Source organism: Myxocyprinus asiaticus, chromosome 7 (genome assembly GCF_019703515.2).
Source record: "Myxocyprinus asiaticus isolate MX2 ecotype Aquarium Trade chromosome 7, UBuf_Myxa_2, whole genome shotgun sequence".
Taxonomy (NCBI): Eukaryota; Metazoa; Chordata; class Actinopteri; order Cypriniformes; family Catostomidae; genus Myxocyprinus; species Myxocyprinus asiaticus.
In genome coordinates, this window is record NC_059350.1 from 1,448,334 (window position 1) to 1,466,933 (window position 18,600).

At 37.6% G+C, this 18,600-nt stretch overlaps 2 protein-coding genes across 4 annotated transcripts; both read right to left on the minus strand.

Moving 5' to 3' along the window:
* Positions 1-14: 14 nt before the first annotated feature.
* Positions 15-949, minus strand: LOC127443349 (CMRF35-like molecule 1). 2 transcript variants are annotated; one of them, XM_051701851.1, is made up of 3 exons: positions 819-949; positions 383-650; positions 15-143 (listed from the first exon to the last, which is right to left on the minus strand). In XM_051701851.1, coding segments are annotated over exons 1-3 (309 nt in total). In that variant the 5' UTR covers positions 859-949; the 3' UTR covers positions 15-142. The 2 variants fall into 2 exon arrangements, with proteins under 2 accessions (XP_051557811.1, XP_051557810.1); XM_051701850.1 differs by having other exon boundaries at positions 376-650.
* Positions 950-7,327: 6,378 nt separating this feature from the next.
* LOC127443343 (uncharacterized) lies at positions 7,328-18,482 on the minus strand. Of its 2 annotated transcripts, none has more exons than XM_051701842.1 (10): positions 18,327-18,482; positions 16,610-16,915; positions 15,442-15,513; positions 14,343-14,423; positions 12,788-14,159; positions 12,293-12,598; positions 11,365-11,487; positions 11,025-11,123; positions 10,713-10,768; positions 7,328-9,860 (listed from the first exon to the last, which is right to left on the minus strand). In XM_051701842.1, the coding sequence occupies exons 5-10, from the start codon at positions 12,858-12,860 to the stop codon at positions 9,573-9,575; spliced, it is 945 nt and encodes a 314-aa protein (XP_051557802.1). In that variant the 5' UTR covers positions 12,861-14,159; positions 14,343-14,423; positions 15,442-15,513; positions 16,610-16,915; positions 18,327-18,482; the 3' UTR covers positions 7,328-9,572. The 2 variants fall into 2 exon arrangements, with proteins under 2 accessions (XP_051557802.1, XP_051557803.1); XM_051701843.1 differs by having other exon boundaries at positions 16,610-16,818; positions 18,327-18,480.
* Positions 18,483-18,600: the final 118 nt, after the last annotated feature.

Consider the following 18,600-nt stretch of genomic DNA (forward strand, 5'->3'; position numbering starts at 1 on the left):
AAAGAAAGAACTGACCTGTTGAGGAAGGAGACAGATCTGTGGGTGTGGTGTTGTTGGATTGTGGATTCAGTGATGAAATACTGAAATAGGACAGTGTGTTTTTGAAAAGGGGGTGATGGTTGACATCTCGGTGGTCATGTTATCTAGATGGTGAGAAGAAAGATCAACTTAAAGTCAGTGATTCTAATTATACACCAGGACTCATTTGGTGAAGCCATGTGCTTTGTACAATGTCGAAGAACATCCCATACCTACATTAAAATAACTGTAATGCAAGGCAGCTAAACTTGTAAGCAGTAACACTGACCACTTACCATTTTTAACAAACAACAAAATCTCTGAATAGACATCAGAAAAAGGTACAGTCCTCCTCACCACACACCAGTATTTGCCCTCATCCTCTGTTCTCAGATCAGTGATGGAGACAGTGACAACTCTTGCTGTTGTGTCATCAGTCAGAGAGAATCTCTCGTCTTCAGCTGGAGATCCTGATTCAATGATGATGTTTTTATTTTGAAAGAAACACTCCCCTTTGCAAAAATACTTTGAATTTGTTTCATATCCAAATTTATAGAGACATCTGATGTCAAGTCTCCTTTTTCTGTATCCAAATACTGAAGTTGGAGTACCAACAACATCTGAACCAACAGCTGAAAAACAAAACAAAAAACATAATAAACTGATACTCGTGTGCAGGAAGTTGCAAATATTTGCCACAAATATAAGATTTCTGATCTTGTGAAAACCATAAACTGAGGAAATCAAGGAGCAGGTCTAAAACACCCACTGTATATGTGAGCACAGAATCTTAAACTCACCTGTAATCATGCAAGCAAATAAGACCAGAAGGTTCCACATGGTGAACAACTTGAATTAAATTAGAAAGTCCTCTCCCTTTAAGCCTAAAAACGTTGTGTGACTTATGTTACTTACTTTATCTTCCATTCTGAGTACATTTGCTCTGTCAGCAAGTAGTGTTAAAGATTTCCTTCCTTTTCTATCTGTGACTCATACCACATTCACCACCACACAGCAGGTCCTTCTATCTTTCTTACCCTTTAAGCTTGGATGGGGGCACGTGAGAAAAAAGAACTGTCAGAATATAACTAACTGTAGTCTTGACCAACACAAGATGGGTATCTTTTGAAAGTGTAGAAGCTCTAAATCAGACAAAACAGAAGTGTTTCTTTTTTATCATTTATATAAACAAAACTGCACTGCACATATTATTGCAATCAGTAAAAATATCAAACTGATCAAATAGTCATGTGTCATATGTTGTTGGAAAGCTCTCAAAGAGTAGAATACAACCAGCATATTTGTTTTACTCACAGACAAAAATATAGTGAGTAATAGCTAAGTATATGTCTTTGACAATTATGCTGATGTTGCTTATATGCCATGTTTTTCATATAACTTTACGAAAAATAAACAGAACATAAAATATCATACCTTTATTTAGAGGAGGTGATTATCTTTCAAACGAGTCCACACACAAGATAATCAGATGCATAGATCATTAGATAATCCACATGAAGCACAATGTTACATATGACCACCAGGAGATGGCGCCAAATACATGACACAGACTCAATGATGACTCAGATGACACAGAATGAAACTCATTCTGTGAAATCTCATTACTAAAATCATGTCTGCATGTGTAATTAGTTCTTATGAACAATTATTATGTTTTATTTGTTTGGAGAGGCTTTTGGACACATGGAGACACTATGATAAATTATATTTGTAATGATATAACATTTGATATTAACCCACAGCATTTTCTCAGATACAGTTGACATGATTGGGAACTGTTTTTCTGAGGCACCTTATTTACACTCAGAGATATATAATGTCAAATCAGAAAAATAACAGAAAAGTACATTTTGGGGATTTTCAGCAATTTCTTAGGTTGATAGTCCAGAATGTATCATAATCTATATCATTATACAATTTTAAGTCTTTTACTACTATTATTCACTACTAATCACACTACTAATATAATATATTAAACAACTACATGAACATATTTACATTAACAACTACTGTAGAGGGTCCACCCGTCAAGTAAGCTAACAATTAAGAGGACATTTAGGTAAGCAAGATGCAACACTAAAAGTGAATCTACAGTTAATAGTTGAAATACTATTTGGACCTTTACGTGTCCTGCAGTGTTATATGCTAAACTCCATTTAAAACTATTTTAAAACTCTGTTTAGCATATTATTTTCTAAATATTATGCAGTCGAATTTTATAACCTCATTTTAAACTCATTTCTTCCACTGCTGGGCCACTTAAAACGAACTGGTGTCTGCAAATAGGTGATAAAAAACATAAGAGAAATGGTGACCAGTCACAGCATCATAAATATACACTTTCCCATATATTGCACATTGACATCTTGATGTTGATTTAAAAAAAAAAAAAAAAAACAGTTCATGAACATCACCTATTTATGCACATCACCTAAACTGAATAAGAGATGTTTCTTGAGTTCACTGTTTGCTGATGCAGCTGATATCAGGCAGAAGAGATTAAATAAATAAAAGAGTTAACAGTCGTGCACCATGCATTATTTCACATAAACTGTAGAGGGTGCAGTGTAGTAAACAGTAGATCTCTCTTGATTAATTATAATAATTTTTTGATTATGTTTATTTATCACACATTTGCACACATACAGTGAAATTCCTTTTTTCACATATCCCAGCTAAGCTGGGGTCAGAGTGCAGGGTCAGCCATGATATGGCACCCCTGGAGCAGGTAGGGTCAAGGGCCCAACAGTGGCATTTTGGTGGTGCTGGGGCTTGAACCCCTGAGCTTCTGATCAGTAACCCAGAGCCTTAACCACTGAGCCACCACTGCCCCTATTTATATATTCTTTATAGTCACAAGGTGTGTCCCAAACCACAAACTTCTGCACTATTCTACATTTTAAAGTGTAAGTAGTGCCCATAGTAGGTTAACACTGAAGTGTACAATGAGTACCTGGATAATGTACTTCTTCAACGGTCAAAACAGTGTGTGGAATATTGGACAATTTGTGCACACAAGTGGCGTCTGCAGCTGTACGGCCGTACACACTGTGCGTACCATGAGCGCTCCGACTGAGAAACATTTACTGAATATTTCATCAGTCATGAAATGTGTCCCGTATTTCTGTTGGCTGTATAAAAGAACTAGCGATGACCAATTTAAGAATGAATAATGCTTTTGAGTCGGTTCTTTTCAGTGAATTGACTCTCTCACTGAATCATTTGGTGCGGATTCTCACACAGTAAAACAGTATCGGGATATTTACACAGAGAACAAACAGCGCTGAATACAGTGTAAATTTACCTACAATCACATGAAACAAAAGGCTGTCTTTTTGAGAGGTAACTTTGAGAAACTTCAGCTAGTGCTGTGTCATGTCAACAAGGGGTTGTTTTTGCATCCGCTCACACTGTTTTTCAATCCTTTTCCATGTAAACATTAGCTAGATGGATCTTTTTTGACAACTGCGTCATGTTTCGCTGTTTTTAGGATCTCTCACAGGAGTGCTGCATTTTTAGACGCTGTGTCAAGTTAAAAAGAACTTCAACTGATATACAGTGGTGTGAAAAAGTGTTTGCCCCCTTCCTGATTTCTTATTTTTTGCATGTTTGTCACACTTAAATGTTTCAGATCATCAAACAAGTTTAAATATTAGTCAAAGATAACACAAGTAAACACAAAATGCAGTTTTTAAATGAAGGTTGTTATTATTAAGGGAAAACAAAATCCAAACCTACATGGCCCTGTGTGAAAAAGTGTTTGCCCCACCTGTTAAAACATAACTTAACTGTGGTTTTTCACACCTGAGTTCAATTTCTCTAGCCACACCCAGGCCTGATTACTGCCACACCTGTTCTCAATCAAGAAATCACTTAAATAGGACCTGCCTGACAAAGTGAAGTAGACCAAAAGATCTTCAAAAGCTAGACATCATGCCGAGATCCAAAGAAATTCAGGAACAAATGAGAAAGAAAGTAATTGAGATCTATCAGTCTGGAAAAGGTTATAAAGCCATTTCTAAAGCTTTGGGACTCCAGAGAACCACAGTGAGAGCCATTATCCACAAATGGCGAAAACATGGAACAGTGGTGAACCTTCCCAGGAGTGGCCGGCCGACCAAAATTACCCCAAGAGTGCAGCGACGACTCATCCAAGAGGTCACAAAAGACCCCACAACAACATCCAAAGAACTGCAGGCCTCACTTGCCTCAGTTAAGGTCAGTGTTCATGACTCCACCATAAGAAAGAGACTGGGCAAAAATGGCCTGCATGGCAGAGTTCCAAGACGAAAACCACTGTTGAGCAAAAAGAACATTAAGGCTTGTCTCATTTTTGCCAGAAAACATCTTGATGATCCCCAAGACTTTCGGGAAAATACTCTGTGGACTGACGAGACAAAAGTTGAACTTTTTAGAAGGTGTGTGTCCCATTACATCTGGCGTAAAAGTAACGCCGCATTTCAGCAAAAGAACATCGTACCAACAGTAAAATATGGTGGTGGTAGTGTGATGGTCTGGGGCTGTTTTGCTGCTTCAGGTCCTGGAAGACTTGCTGTGATTAAATGGAACCTTGAATTCTGCTGTCTACCAAAATATCCTGAAGGAGAATGTCCGGCCATCTGTTCGTGACCTCAAGCTGAAGCGAACTTGGGTTCTGCAGCAGGACAATGATCCAAAACACACCAGCAAGTCCACCTCTGAATGGCTGAAGAAAAACAAAATGAAGACTTTGGAGTGGCCTAGTCAAAGTCCTGACCTGAATCCTATTGAGATGCTGTGGCATGACCTTAAAAAGGCAGTTCATGCTCGAAAACCCTCCAATGTGGCTGAATTACAACAATTCTGCAAAGATGAGTGGGCCAAAATTCCTCCACAGCGCTGTAAAAGACTCATTGCAAGTTATCGCAAACGCTTGATTGCAGTTGTTGCTGCTAAGGGTGGCCCAACCAGTTATTAGGTTTAGGGGGCAATCACTTTTTCACACAGGGCCATGTAGGTTTGGATTTTGTTTTCCCTTAATAATAACAACCTTCATTTAAAAACTGCATTTTGTGTTTACTTGTGTTATCTTTGACTAATATTTAAACTTGTTTGATGATCTGAAACATTTAAGTGTGACAAACATGCAAAAAAATAAGAAATCAGGAAGGGGTCAAACACTTTTTCACACCACTGTAAACGCGTCTTGAGACACCTGCATTCTGCTGTATTCATTGTAGTGCATTTTGCCTTTTTAGTGCGAGAACATGTCTGTTCTGAAGGGTTACTGGAAGAATTGCTTTAGCCAATATTCACATGAATGCTACTCATACTCGAGAGAAAAAAAAAAACGCTTCTCTCAAAGTCACCAGAATTGAACGCTTTGGTGTTGTTTTTTGCAACAACAACAACAACAAAAATATCATGGGGGAGCATGCCCCTCGACCCTCCTAGATATAAGATTGGCAGATTTCTGTGCATACCCTCAGATTAAATCCTGCAGGCGCCCATGCTGCACACTGCATTGCTGGTCTCACAAAACAATATCAACCCTTGTGTTACCTTCGGGACATTTTATTCTTTTTCATTTTTGTTTTTTTGATCATTTTGCCAACGGCATCAATTTTGCCAAAGGTGTGTATTTTGGAGGAATTTTGATATTTCAACCCCAGTTCCTATAATACATCTATAATACACTGTGTACACACAATAGTTCCACTCAGGACCTTCAGGACAAAAATGTCCCCATTGAATCCCATTAAAACTGCAATATTTGATCCCAGTGTCATTAAAGCATAAAATCATGAATTCTATAATATTATACTTTCATTCTGGAGCCCTGGCTTCAAATGTTACATTTTGATATTTTCCACCAGATGGCGCCATTTTTCTCATATTTAGCCTATGGAGCAAATACAAGCTTTTCTCCTATTTTCTGTTTGCTGTATTATAGAGCACTGCAGGCTAATTGAATAAATGATGCAGCTAAAATTGAGTGGGTGTGTTGGTATTTATGTCAGGGTGTGTTTTGTATGTGTATATTGAGAAATTTGGGTGTGTGTAAAAAACAACAGTGGCATTATATAAACAAACTGGCATTTATAAGGTTAAAATCCTGAAAATTAATGAATATTTGGTAGTTATGATCAGGACTGATGTTGGTTAAAAAAATTAACAAACTAAATATAATATTATTATGGCAGTTTTTTGACGTGGACATTTTTGTCCTCGAAGGACCTCTGAGTAACTTTTTTTTTATTGATGCACAAGGGTTAAAATATGGACAATGTAGCAACTAGTGAAACTTCAGTGAAAGAAAGTACGTTACAAATGCGAGTTGAATGCTTTACCATCACCTCACTCTGTATGAATATATATGCTGTTTGAGATAAAAGAGTTGAACCGAGGTTGGCTAACCTGCTAAAGCTAGCGGCAACACATTACATGCATTTGAAACGTCACTTCATCGGCTGTCAAACGGTGAACACTTCAGTGTAGTAGTAAAAAACGTTAAGTGTGCCATTTGGGAAGATTACTACACTTTTAAAATTCACACACTACATGGCTGAGTGCATACTATATTTGTAGTGCATAGAGCGTTGTATGTCATTTGGGACATAGCTAGCGACCGTGAAACTTAAACATTGAAAGAGCCAATCACCTTACTGGAAAATGACAGCTTAATTAGAGTTTCATCAGCTTTACTGAGAACATCATTCTCGCTAACATGTGTACAAAGTAAAACTCTTTTTAAAGACTCTGGCAACACTGTACACCACTTTATGTAAAAGGATGGAAATACTTAAAGAATATGAATAAACTGTGTTATATCTGCATAAATATGCAGTATTGAACTCTAGTCTAACTATAACACTTTACAGTTTTAACTATTTCTTTGTTGCAGGTACAGGAGATATGGAGTTAGAATTGTTTGTAATTCAGAGACAAATAGAAAGTTGGTTCACATATAAATTGAATGATATCCACAAATATATGTTAGGAGTTTCACAAAAATAATGTGAAACCAAATGATTGGCATAGCAGATCTTGTACACTGTGTAATATAGGGTATTAATTTATGGTTTGTGCCTTAAGATCATCTAATATGATTCATGTTTTATTAAGACACTATCTGTACTACTGATCTTTTGTAGTGTCTAGCAGTGTGTCTGTTTGGATCTGCCATGTAACATTAATGAGTTAAGGCTTTGACGACACATTTCAGTCAAGAAACTTGGTTTAAAATTAAAATAGCAGACTCATACAGTCAGCCAGGTTAGCTATAAGGCTAATCATCAGGACGCTCTACAACTGATCAATTTTCAGCTGTCGACATTTAACAAGACACCACACATGTTTATAAATAATCAGTAAAACCTATCAGTCTACCTCTAATATTTTTTACATGGTTTTCTGGAATTCTGATTTGTCAGTTGCGTTATGCAGCTGTCTGATTTTTCTGAATAATGACTGTACATCCAGAAATAAAGTGATGTTGATGAATTCAGCAGTTTCTGGAGACTCTGCAGTCTCTTTCTTCTCACATAATTACATACATTTAATTCAAATCATTATTAAATGTCTATCTTTGTAAGTAGCCATGTAATAAGCTGGATAATTTACAGTCAGTTGGTCATTATTGCAAATAAACCCCTTCAGGGTGATACAAGACATCATATACATTCAAGTTCATCCTTCTCATGGAGCTTATATTGTTTTGACCAGTGTTTGTGAATAAACAGTAACTACAGCAAAGATCGATCTTAAATTGGGTTTCTTATAAAAATAACAATGCAGTAGCATAACATACAGTACCAACAGTTACATTTACAAGCTGTTATTGTTTTGAGTAAAGTTACCACTCTGACAGATTCTCTACTCGCATGTAAACATACTGTACGTATCTTCACGTTAGCATCTTGTAGAAAATGTATGCATGTGTTGATGTTGTAGTCAGTGATTGCATGTGTGTGCATGCGTGCGTGTGTACCTGTGATGTGGTTAGTGATTATGTTTGCAGATGGAGGTAGTGATGGTCATTGGGTGGAGGTAGAGATGGAGTAATGAGCAGGTCTTGGGGTTTCTGGAGCTGAGAAACGTAAATGACAGCAGAAATAATTGAGAAGAAAACGGATCATAACAACAGTAGATGTTGTACGTATTAGTTTATATGTAGGGTTACGTCCTACCTAAGTTTGATGGTGCAACGCTCAAATATTTAGTAGTGCAAAAATTGTGACTTAGTGCCCATTTACGCCACAGCTAGGCTAAGTTTTAACACTTAATGACTCACTATAATGTCCGCACACAGCGTACTGTCCACCACAACTGCACAAACACTAGCAGGACATGAGGACACTTGCTTCATTTAAAACATCATTAAAACATTTTTATTTTTTATTTTTTTAAAGATCTTTTAGAGCTTATTGATCACCAGAAATATGTCTTCTAGTGAGAATCTCATTTCTATGGTCACACATTCATATGAAAAACAACCCAAAACTGTCTAACAACTTTAAATGCATCAAATATACAATAATACTCCATTCTTCCATTAATAGATTCAACTGCTCGATACTAGAGCTGACCGTCGATACATCTGTGTGATGTTGAGAGGCATTATGTGTGAAAATGCTTCAGGAATCTAACAGTCAACTTTGTTTAACTCTTTGTGAGCTCCACCTGTGTTCACTAACCACAACCTGTTTCCTCTTTGCAGTGGATTTGTTTCTGTTCGTTCAATAAAATGCTTTACAAAACGACTCTATATTTTAGGTATGTTGTGCCAGGAATACTCTATACAACCCCCTTTCATTCCATATTGTATTTATTACAACTGAAGCAATCATTTTCCTTACTGCCATAAGTTTGACCTCTAGTCAAACTAAGCTCACCCACACTTTTCTATTTCATCACTTTCCTGAGTCTCGTACCTGTGCAGTTCTCAGAACCACATAGATCGGTTTATATGATGATTAGCCACTCTCCTAATCAAGATTAGATGTTTGCTGAATTTACTAAATGATCCCCTTTGCTTTATGAGATGGAGATTAATGAACACTTTTATACTCTTTCCATTTTTACACTTTCAAGACTGCAACGTACATTACATACTGAGGCTTAAATTAGGTTGCCCTGTGACCTCCATATCACCACAACCAAAATGTACACCTCTCTTTAAATCCATGCCTGCATTAAGCAGACTATTCCAGGCTTTTTTCAGCAAAAGTTAACAAGTAAACGGTTATGGCGCACAAAAAAATTCATTAAACGACAAAAATTGGAAAGGTAACGCACACAAATATCAAAGCATTGTTACTGGCCAACAAATATCATCATTGATACATTGTAAAGATTTATAATTTTAATTGAATACATTTAAAACACTTGCCCCAAACTGAAAAATGTCTTTGTCCTAAGAACACATTTAACCCTTTCAGTAAAAATCTGCCTCCATAATATAGTTTCCGGTGTGGATTTATGATGTTCGCTTATCTCCCCGGTCTCCCCTTAATGATGTTGAGTAAAAAACTCTGAAGTTCATATTAAGGATTCTATGGGCAGTCTGTAGTTCGATTAATACTGTGATAGACCGACTGTTGAACAGAATCAGTTATAAGACACTGATACACATGACTCCTACTACTGGTGTCAAGTTCTTGATCCAAGCAATCTGTTACTGGTGGGGAAACATTGATGTAGTAGGAATCCCTATGAGGATCGGCCATGTTTCCTGGTTCGGTGTTTGTAGGTCTGTGAAACTCATCTGAAGCAGATGTTTCAGCACTGTATGCTGCTGGTGAACCTGGAAGGACTGTTGAGGTCACATTCTCATTTTCTATCTGTAAATGATAAGAAATGACTGCTTCATCATCATCATCATCATCATAATCACCTTTGCACCATTTAACAAGAAAATGAACCTTGATTGTGTTATCTAAAGGTGAACACTTTTGGATGTAAAAATGCTTTCTCCTATGCCATCTTAAGACTACTAAAAGTCATCATTTCCGTTGGCCAGTGGAAGTTTTTTTGACCAGTAGAACATCCCAATGTCCAATGACTATATTAACACAAAGTCAGTCCCAACTCAATATTGACAGCACTTCGCGGCCATGGAGGTTTAGCTTTCCTGACATTTTGCGAAGTCTGAATTGGTGCCTATACAGCGAATAACCCAATGCAGCTTGCAACATTTCTGTCTCTAGTGTGCCCACAGAGAGTCTAATCACTGTATAATTGCACGAAAAAAGTCTTGTATGGCCACTTTCCAGAGAAGATCACTAGGATTGTGCATATCTTTAATTGTAGACATCAGCAGTTGAACGCTTCTGTTCCATAAAAAAATCGACATACAACAATTCGTTTTTTGAAAAAAGAAAACAAAGATATTTGGTCAATTTAGGATAATTTCCGAAAAATGTTAACACCAAATATCCAAACATTGATCGATTTATTTGATCATCCCAAAACAACAATGGCACGAGTTTGGGACGGAACTATCGGTTTGTCTGACCAATAGCTGATTAGGGACGATTTGGTGAACACAGTCATTATTTTGCAAACACGTTTGGTGACGCTAGTGGCTTATTAATTAAAAACACTTCATCTTTCAGAAGACCTACAGTGTAATTTTATCAATGAAGATATTCAATAAAGGTCAGTTATGCTATAAACAGTTTATCCTGACTTACCTCTTCTCCTTTTCTAAATGCAGGACAAAACCCTTCAGCAGAAGATGAGATCAGATCTGTGTAATTGATTAAATGTTACATTAGTGTTCTCTGCTCACAGTTTAGCAACTTTCTGTAATATAAGTCTATGTCTGTCTATGTAAACTGTATCTAAATTCAGATAATCACTTTTATTGAGTCTTTTATTGAAAATTCCACTTTCAAGCAAACATTACTACTAATAATTGTGCCTTCCACTTACACAAGAACCAAGTAGTGGAAAACTGCTGAAACATCAAAAATATTTATTTAATATATATGTATATATATTACCACAAGTCTGTTTTTTCATTCGGATGGACACTATAACCAAAGTAGGACCAATGAGGAGCAAAAGCAAAACCCCTGCAATGATGAAAATAACAATGGAACCTGAAAATACAAGAGGTAAAAAAATTAAAATAAAAAATCATTTGAATCATGATAATTAAATTAAGAGTTCTGTGGCTTTTAGTTCATGTCTGTTACTATCTAAATACTGTACCTATATGCCAGTGAGTAAAAGTCAAAGATTACAAAAAAAGGCTTTTACACTGTATAGTCTTTCTCTGCTGGAAAAAAAATGGATAAAAAGAAAGCAATAAAGCAATATAGAAAAAAGAAACTATCTGACATGTCGAAGCAAGAGACTGTTCATTGGGTGTGATGCTGGTTGATTGAAGATTCAGATCTGGTGTCTTTGAATAGGATGTTGAGATCCTACTGCGAGCAGTTGAGACCTCAGTGATCTTGTTATCTGAAGAGCGAGAGGAACCAACAGAAATTCAGATATTCTACTGATAAACCAGCATGACAATTAAAGTACAATTAGGGCACAAAAATTAACTTAAATTGTCATGAAACGTCCTGATCCAGCACTGGTTAGTTCTCAGCAGAACTGAACTTGCTTTTTATGACACTATCGGTAAGGTTTAGGTTTAAAGTTTTGGGTAGGAAGTTAGGTTTTGTTGATGTATATCCTTTTTTACTACAAATTCTTCTCCCTGCCCAGTAGGTGGCGAAATGCACGAAGAATGCAAATCGCCAAAAACAAATGTGAAAGTGGAGATTTACACTCTGTTTCTCACCCACACCTATCATATCGCTTCTGAAGATATGGATTTTATGGCGTACTTTTATACTGACCTTGTGTGCTTTTTGGAGCTTCAAAGTTCTGGTCACCATTCACATTCATTTGCATTGTATGGACCTACAGAGCTGAAATATTCTTCTAAAAATCTTTGTTTGTGTTCACACATCTTTGATGGCATGAGGGTGAGTAAATGATGAGAGAATGTTCATTTTTGGGTGAACTTCTAGAAAAACACACTCTAGTTTTAATGTCCTTTAAATCCATTTCCTTGAATCCAGATGATTTAAGCAGTTTATAGCTACACTTAAAGGTCCAGGCGCCATTCCATGTAATTACCATTTGGATGTAAATGTGGTCCTACTCCTAAAGTGAATTAGATTTTGCTTGAAATACTAGCACAAACAATGCAATCAATAGGATCCTTTATCAAGTAATCCCTAAAAGATAGTCAAAGAATGACTTACTGTACCTTCAACCACATATAGAGTCACATACTGGAAAGTGTCCTTTACTAATCTCTCAACTGCACAGATATACGTCCCAGAGTCTGATTTCTGCAGGGCAGTGATGGTCATGGTGAACTCTGTCCCCATGTTGTGTAGAGTATATCTCCCTCTACGAGTCTCTCTTTCTCCCATCTCAGACTTAATGAGAATATTCCCATCAGCACAAGTCTCTCTGCAGAAATATTTGATATTGAGGTGGGCCAGGAAATGTGAACACTTAATGGTGACCTTTCCTCCCATTGGAGCAGTTACAGTAGTCAAAGACCCAGCTGGAAATAAAGAGAGACAGATAGGATGTGGCATCACGCAAAATGAATAAATACAGAGTCACACAATACTGACAATATAAGCAGCATAAATACTGCAAGTTTTTCAATTCATGCAGAAATTTTATAACCAAATAAGGTGCCCTGAAAATGTTGTTTCATTTTGAAGTTAATTAATGAAAGTTAACTCACCTGTAAAGACACAGCAGAAGAAAAATAGAGAGCTCCACATAGTGAAAAGTTTCTTTCTCTTCAGGACTTTCATAAAAGAGAATGATTTACCCTCTCATCAGAATCTTCTGTTTCCGCATTAACTTCTACTTCTGCTCTTTTGACATCAGTGAGGTTACTGTGATGCAATGTGAATTCTAGTCTCACTAAATTCACACACGTGCATTTCTTTACAAGTATGAGAGTTCATAAGTTCAAAACTCTTTTACAGTCTTTTCATTATTAGACAACCATTCATTCATTTTATGTTTTATATGTATAAAACCAACATACAATGGCCCCAATACACTTGCAATAGATATAGTTTTGTAAATGAAGACAAAGAAAAATTATTGTAGCATTTGTTGTTGTCAAATGTTAGTGAAACATGTTAATAGTTACACGGTGCACTCACAGAACATTGTACTTCCAAAGAAATGAATAGTAATTTTGAAACAGATGTATACATTTATAAGCACTCACATGAGATAAAGACTCCAGTCATATTAGTATCCTAATAAAAGCTGTTTTATTCTACATGGAGAGGGTCACCACATGGGGGCTGCCATGTTAGGATCACATGACCAGCTGAATACTACTCGCTAAATCTCAGTAACCACCCTGTTATTGGACACTTTCAGTAGTGAATTAAATGAATAATGGATGACTGTAAATAGTGAATTTCTACAATGGTATCGGTAACTGAAAACTGGAAACTATTTACACCCATCTAAGCACTGGTGAGTATTAACAATTTCATGGACTACTGATAATGTTACTAAAAAATACTGGCTGGTATGCATCACTCACCTTCTGTACACTGTGCACACTGACCTGTTTACAACTCTCCAATCTGAAATGTCACAATTTATACATTTGGATCATACATTAATAGTTGGGCAAATGGACAAAATAGCCTTGGCGATTTGGCAGAATTTTTAGAATTTGCAACAATTACAATTTATTTTAATTATAAATTCAAAGCTTATTTATCAAATCAACAAATCAAACAATTTTGTAACAGTGGAATAGATCATTGAGTATAAATCAATGGCATTTGATTCCTGCTAAGTCCGAACAGATGAATAAAGTGTTTCTTCCCCTAAAACCTTCTCACTGTTGTTGATATTGCAGTCAGGCTCCTTGATAAAAACCACAGAAGAATAGTACAGACTGTCTGATTGTGATGTGAAGTTCAGTGTGGCATAGTTATATGAATCAGATAGATGTACTGATGATGTCACAGTGGAGGAGCATCTCTTTTGCTTATACTTTTGTTTGATAAATATGAAGAGGAGGACTGTTAAAATCAGCACAAGTGTGCCAAGACCAGCGGCAATATAAAACAAATGTTCTGAGGATAGAAACAAGACAAACATGAGCATGAATCAATTAATAATATCATATTTTAGCACTATATACATTTCATCCAAGAACACCATAGGCTAGTTGCAAGAAACCCTTGTGTGTCTGTCACTGCTTCTTAAGTTAAGGCTTCTTACAACCAGCCCAAGAACTTTAGTGACTCTTTTATTACCAGACACTGCTGATCTGTTTGAGGTTACTGGTGGTGTTGAAGCTGCAGTCCACTTCGAAATCACTGACGTTCCTTTATTTTCTAAAAAAATAAAATTAAAATTAATACTGCTTTGAAAGTTGCAGTAGGTTGTCAGAAGTGGATGGAGCTACAATAGATGTATGCGGCTACACTGGATGGATACAGCTGCACTCGATGGATGGATGGATTAGTGCAGCTACACAGATGGATAGATGGATGAATGGACTTATAGATGCAGCTACATTACATGGCTATATGGATGCAGCTACATTTAATGGATGGACTGATAGATGGACAGATGGATGCAGCTTCATTGGATGGATGTTAATGGACAGATGAACTGATAGATGGATGGATGAATTGATTCAGCTACATTGGATGAATGAATTGATGGACAAATGGATGCAGCTACATTGGATGGATGGATGGATGGATGGATGGATGGATGAATCCAGCCACACTGTATGGATGGTAATGCATGGATGGATGATGAGTGGACTGATGGATGCAGCTACAAAGTACGGATGGATAGATGCAATTGCATTGGATTGATAGATGGGTAGATAGATGGATGCAGCTACATTGGATGGATGGCCTGATAGATGGATAGATGGATGGATGGATCCAGCTACACTGGATGGATAAATGGACTAATAGGTGGATGGATGGATGCAGTTACATTGGATGGATGGATGGATGCAAGTAGCATTGGATGGATGGATACAAGCAACATTGGATGGATGGATGGATGGATGCATGGATGGATAGATGCAGCAACATTGGATGGATGGAGGATGGATGGATGGATGATGGAATGAGAGATGGATGGATGCAGCTACATTGTATGGATGGCTGGATGGATGGATGCAAGCAGTACTGGATGGATGGATGGATGGATACAAGCAACATTGCATGGATGGATGGATGGATGGATGCAGCTACACTGGATGGATGGAAGGATGGAAGGACTGAGAGATTGACGGATGGATACAGCTAAATTGAATGGATTATATACTGTATGCATTGATGGATCCAGCTACACTAAATGGATGGATGCAGATACATTGGATGGATATACCTGTTGTTTCTCTTGTTGTTCTTCTTGCAGGTTGTCTGGATGTACTTACTGGGACAGGCATTTGTGTCGAGCCTATGAATGATACAAATTGTTAGAGAAAGAAAATTAAAAAACAAACTCTGCCAATGTGGCAGAGAGCCAACAAACAATGAAATAAATTAATCTGTGAATCCATAGATTTGAAAGGTGGAAGGCAACAGAGGTGTGACCGATCATTGTTCATGTTGCTGCAGGTAAAAAAAAAAAAAAAAAAAGAATTCATATTTCCACTCTAAAGAAGAACTTAGAAATGAATCTAATCACAAGTCTAAAACTGTCCCAACTTAAAACTAGAGCTCGATGTAAATCTGTAGCTGCACTTTAACCAATAAACACATATTATAATGAAGCAGATTTTACAGTTAAGCTTATTTAATGGGTAAACTTGATAAGAAACAATGTACAGTCAATAGAATTATTTCATTAACCCTTTCGCACGTACGATCAAACCGGTGTGATTACACTAGACTTGGCTCAGACACATACGACCAAACCAGTGTGATCTGCATCTGTGCTGCTGTTTACCAGCAAAAGAGGGACTGAAGCGGTTGTCATAATGAACCAGATGCTCAATTAGTCTTTTCAACATCACAATATCTTTATTTTTTTATGTTACAAACATTCAAACAGTCACTAAATAAAAGTTTAAAGCCGTTACCATTGGAGCGCACTGTTTGGATGCAGCGATGCAGCCATGTTTTCTGACATCAAACAAAGAATATACAAACTAGTCAGTCTACCTTCTCCTATTCCATCATTCACTCATTCTAACCACTTCCGGTGCCGGGAAAGTGGAAGGGCTAGGTTTTTAGAACCTTCTATGCTTCTATTAGAAACTCAGAATCCCATGTTGCATTGCATGTAAAAAAAAATATGGTGGCGCGCATAGCCAGCAAGCGCATTCCGCGATTGCATCTTATCTATCATATTCAATCATTATAAACATTAAAATTATGTGTTTGATAATATATAATCTGACCTTCAGTGCATCTGTTGTGAAGTGTAAGGTAAGATTTTTTTTTATTCACCACTCATTAAAGAACTCACACTGGGGGGTCCGTCAGTACAGGAGAAACTCAAGTGCAAAAAGGTGAAGTAATTCCTAAAATATTATGAATCAGTGACTTACCTTCAATCACATATAGAGTCACATACTGGAAAGTGTCCTTTACTAATCTCTCAACTGCACAGATATACGTCCCAGAGTCTGATTTCCGCAGGCCAGCGATAATCACTGTGAACTCTGTCCCCATATTGTGTAGAGTATATCTCCCTCTACGAGTCTCTCTTTCTCCCGTCTCAGACTTAATGAGAACATTCCCTTCAGCACAAGGGTCTCTGCAGAAATATTTGATATTGAGGTGGGCCAGGAAATGTGAACACTTAATGGTGACCTTTCCTCCCACTGGAGCAGTTACAGTAGTCAAAGACCCAGCTGGAAATTCAAAGTCAGACATGATGTGACATCACACAAAATGACTAAACACAACTGACTTAATCAATGACATATATACACTGATGAGCAAAAACATTATGACCTAATGCATAAAATGCTGTTGGTCCTCTGTGTGCTGCCAAAACAGCACTGACCCGCAGAGGCATGGACTCTACAAGACTCCTGAAGGTGTCCTGTGGAATCTGGCACCAAGACATTAGCAGCAGATCCTTCAAGTCCTGTAAGTTGCAAGGTGGAGCCGCCTTGGATCAGACTTGTTGGTCCAGCCCATACCACAGATGCTCAATCAGATTGAGATTTGGGGAATTTGGAGGCCAAGGCAACACCTTGAACTCTTTATCATGTTCCTCAAACAAAAAGAGGCCACTGCCATCAGGGTATACCACTACCATGAAAGGGTTTCCTAATTTGCAATGATGTTTAGGTAGGTGACACGTGTCAAATTGACGTCCACGTGAATGGCCGGACCCAGGGATTCCCAGCAGAACATTGCCAGAGCATCACACTCCCTTCACCGGCTTGTCGTCTTCCCACAGTGCATCCTGGTGCCATCACTTCCCCAGGTAAATGGCGCACACATACACGGCTGTCCATGTGATGTAAAAAAAAAAAAAAAAAAAAAAACGGGACTCATTGGACCAGGCGACCTTCTTCTACTGCTCCAGATTCGACACTTGCATGCCCCTCGTAGGTGCTTTCGATGGTGGATAGGGGTCATCATGGGCACTCTGACCGGTCAGCAACTACACAGCCCCATACGCAGCAGGGTGCGATGCACTGTGTGTTGTGACACATTCCTCCCAACACCCTGTCGCCAGTTTGTGGTTTGTCCCTCCTCAGACCACTGTCAGTAGGTACTCACCACTGCTAACCAGGAGCACCCCACAAGCCTTGCCGTTTCAGAAAGGCTCTGACCCAGTGCTCTGGCCATAGCAATTTGGCCCTTGTCAAAGTCGCTCAGGTCTTTACTCCTGCCCATTTCTTCTGCACTCAACACGTTAACTACGAGAACTGATTGTTTGCTTACCATCTAATCTACCCAGACCTTGATATGTTGCCTTGTTAGGAGATGATCAACATAATTCACTTCACCTGTGAGTGGTCATAATGTTTTGGCTCATCAGTGTAAAGTCATTTACAATATCACTGGTCTAAAACATATCCTAAGAAAATATTTTGGGATGAATTTCTGTGTAAAGCATTCAAAAAAATTGTTCTTAAATCAAATGCAAATGTTCACGTTCAGTTCAGTGCTACAACTTTTGCGAAAATGGTTTCCAAAAAAAATTACACAGAAATTCGACAGGAAGACACAAAAGGTGTTGCAAGTCTCAACATACTTCTTTAAGTAATTTGTTTTCTCATAAGAAATTAATGGATATTAACCCACCTGAAAATGCGCAGGAAAAAAGAACTAGAAAGCTCCACATGTTGAACAATTACTCCTTAGCACTTTGGTGAAATATAAATTTGCCCACAGTTTGCCCCTCATCAGAATCTTGTGTTGAGTATTTATTGTACTTCTTCTTTCTTCACTTTATCCACTTTCGTCATTATCAGTAATGTTGCAGTGACACAACATGACCTCTTGTCACAGTAAAGTCACAAAAACATATGTCAGTATATGAGTCTGTGCTAATCTATACTGATAAATGAGTTTTTAT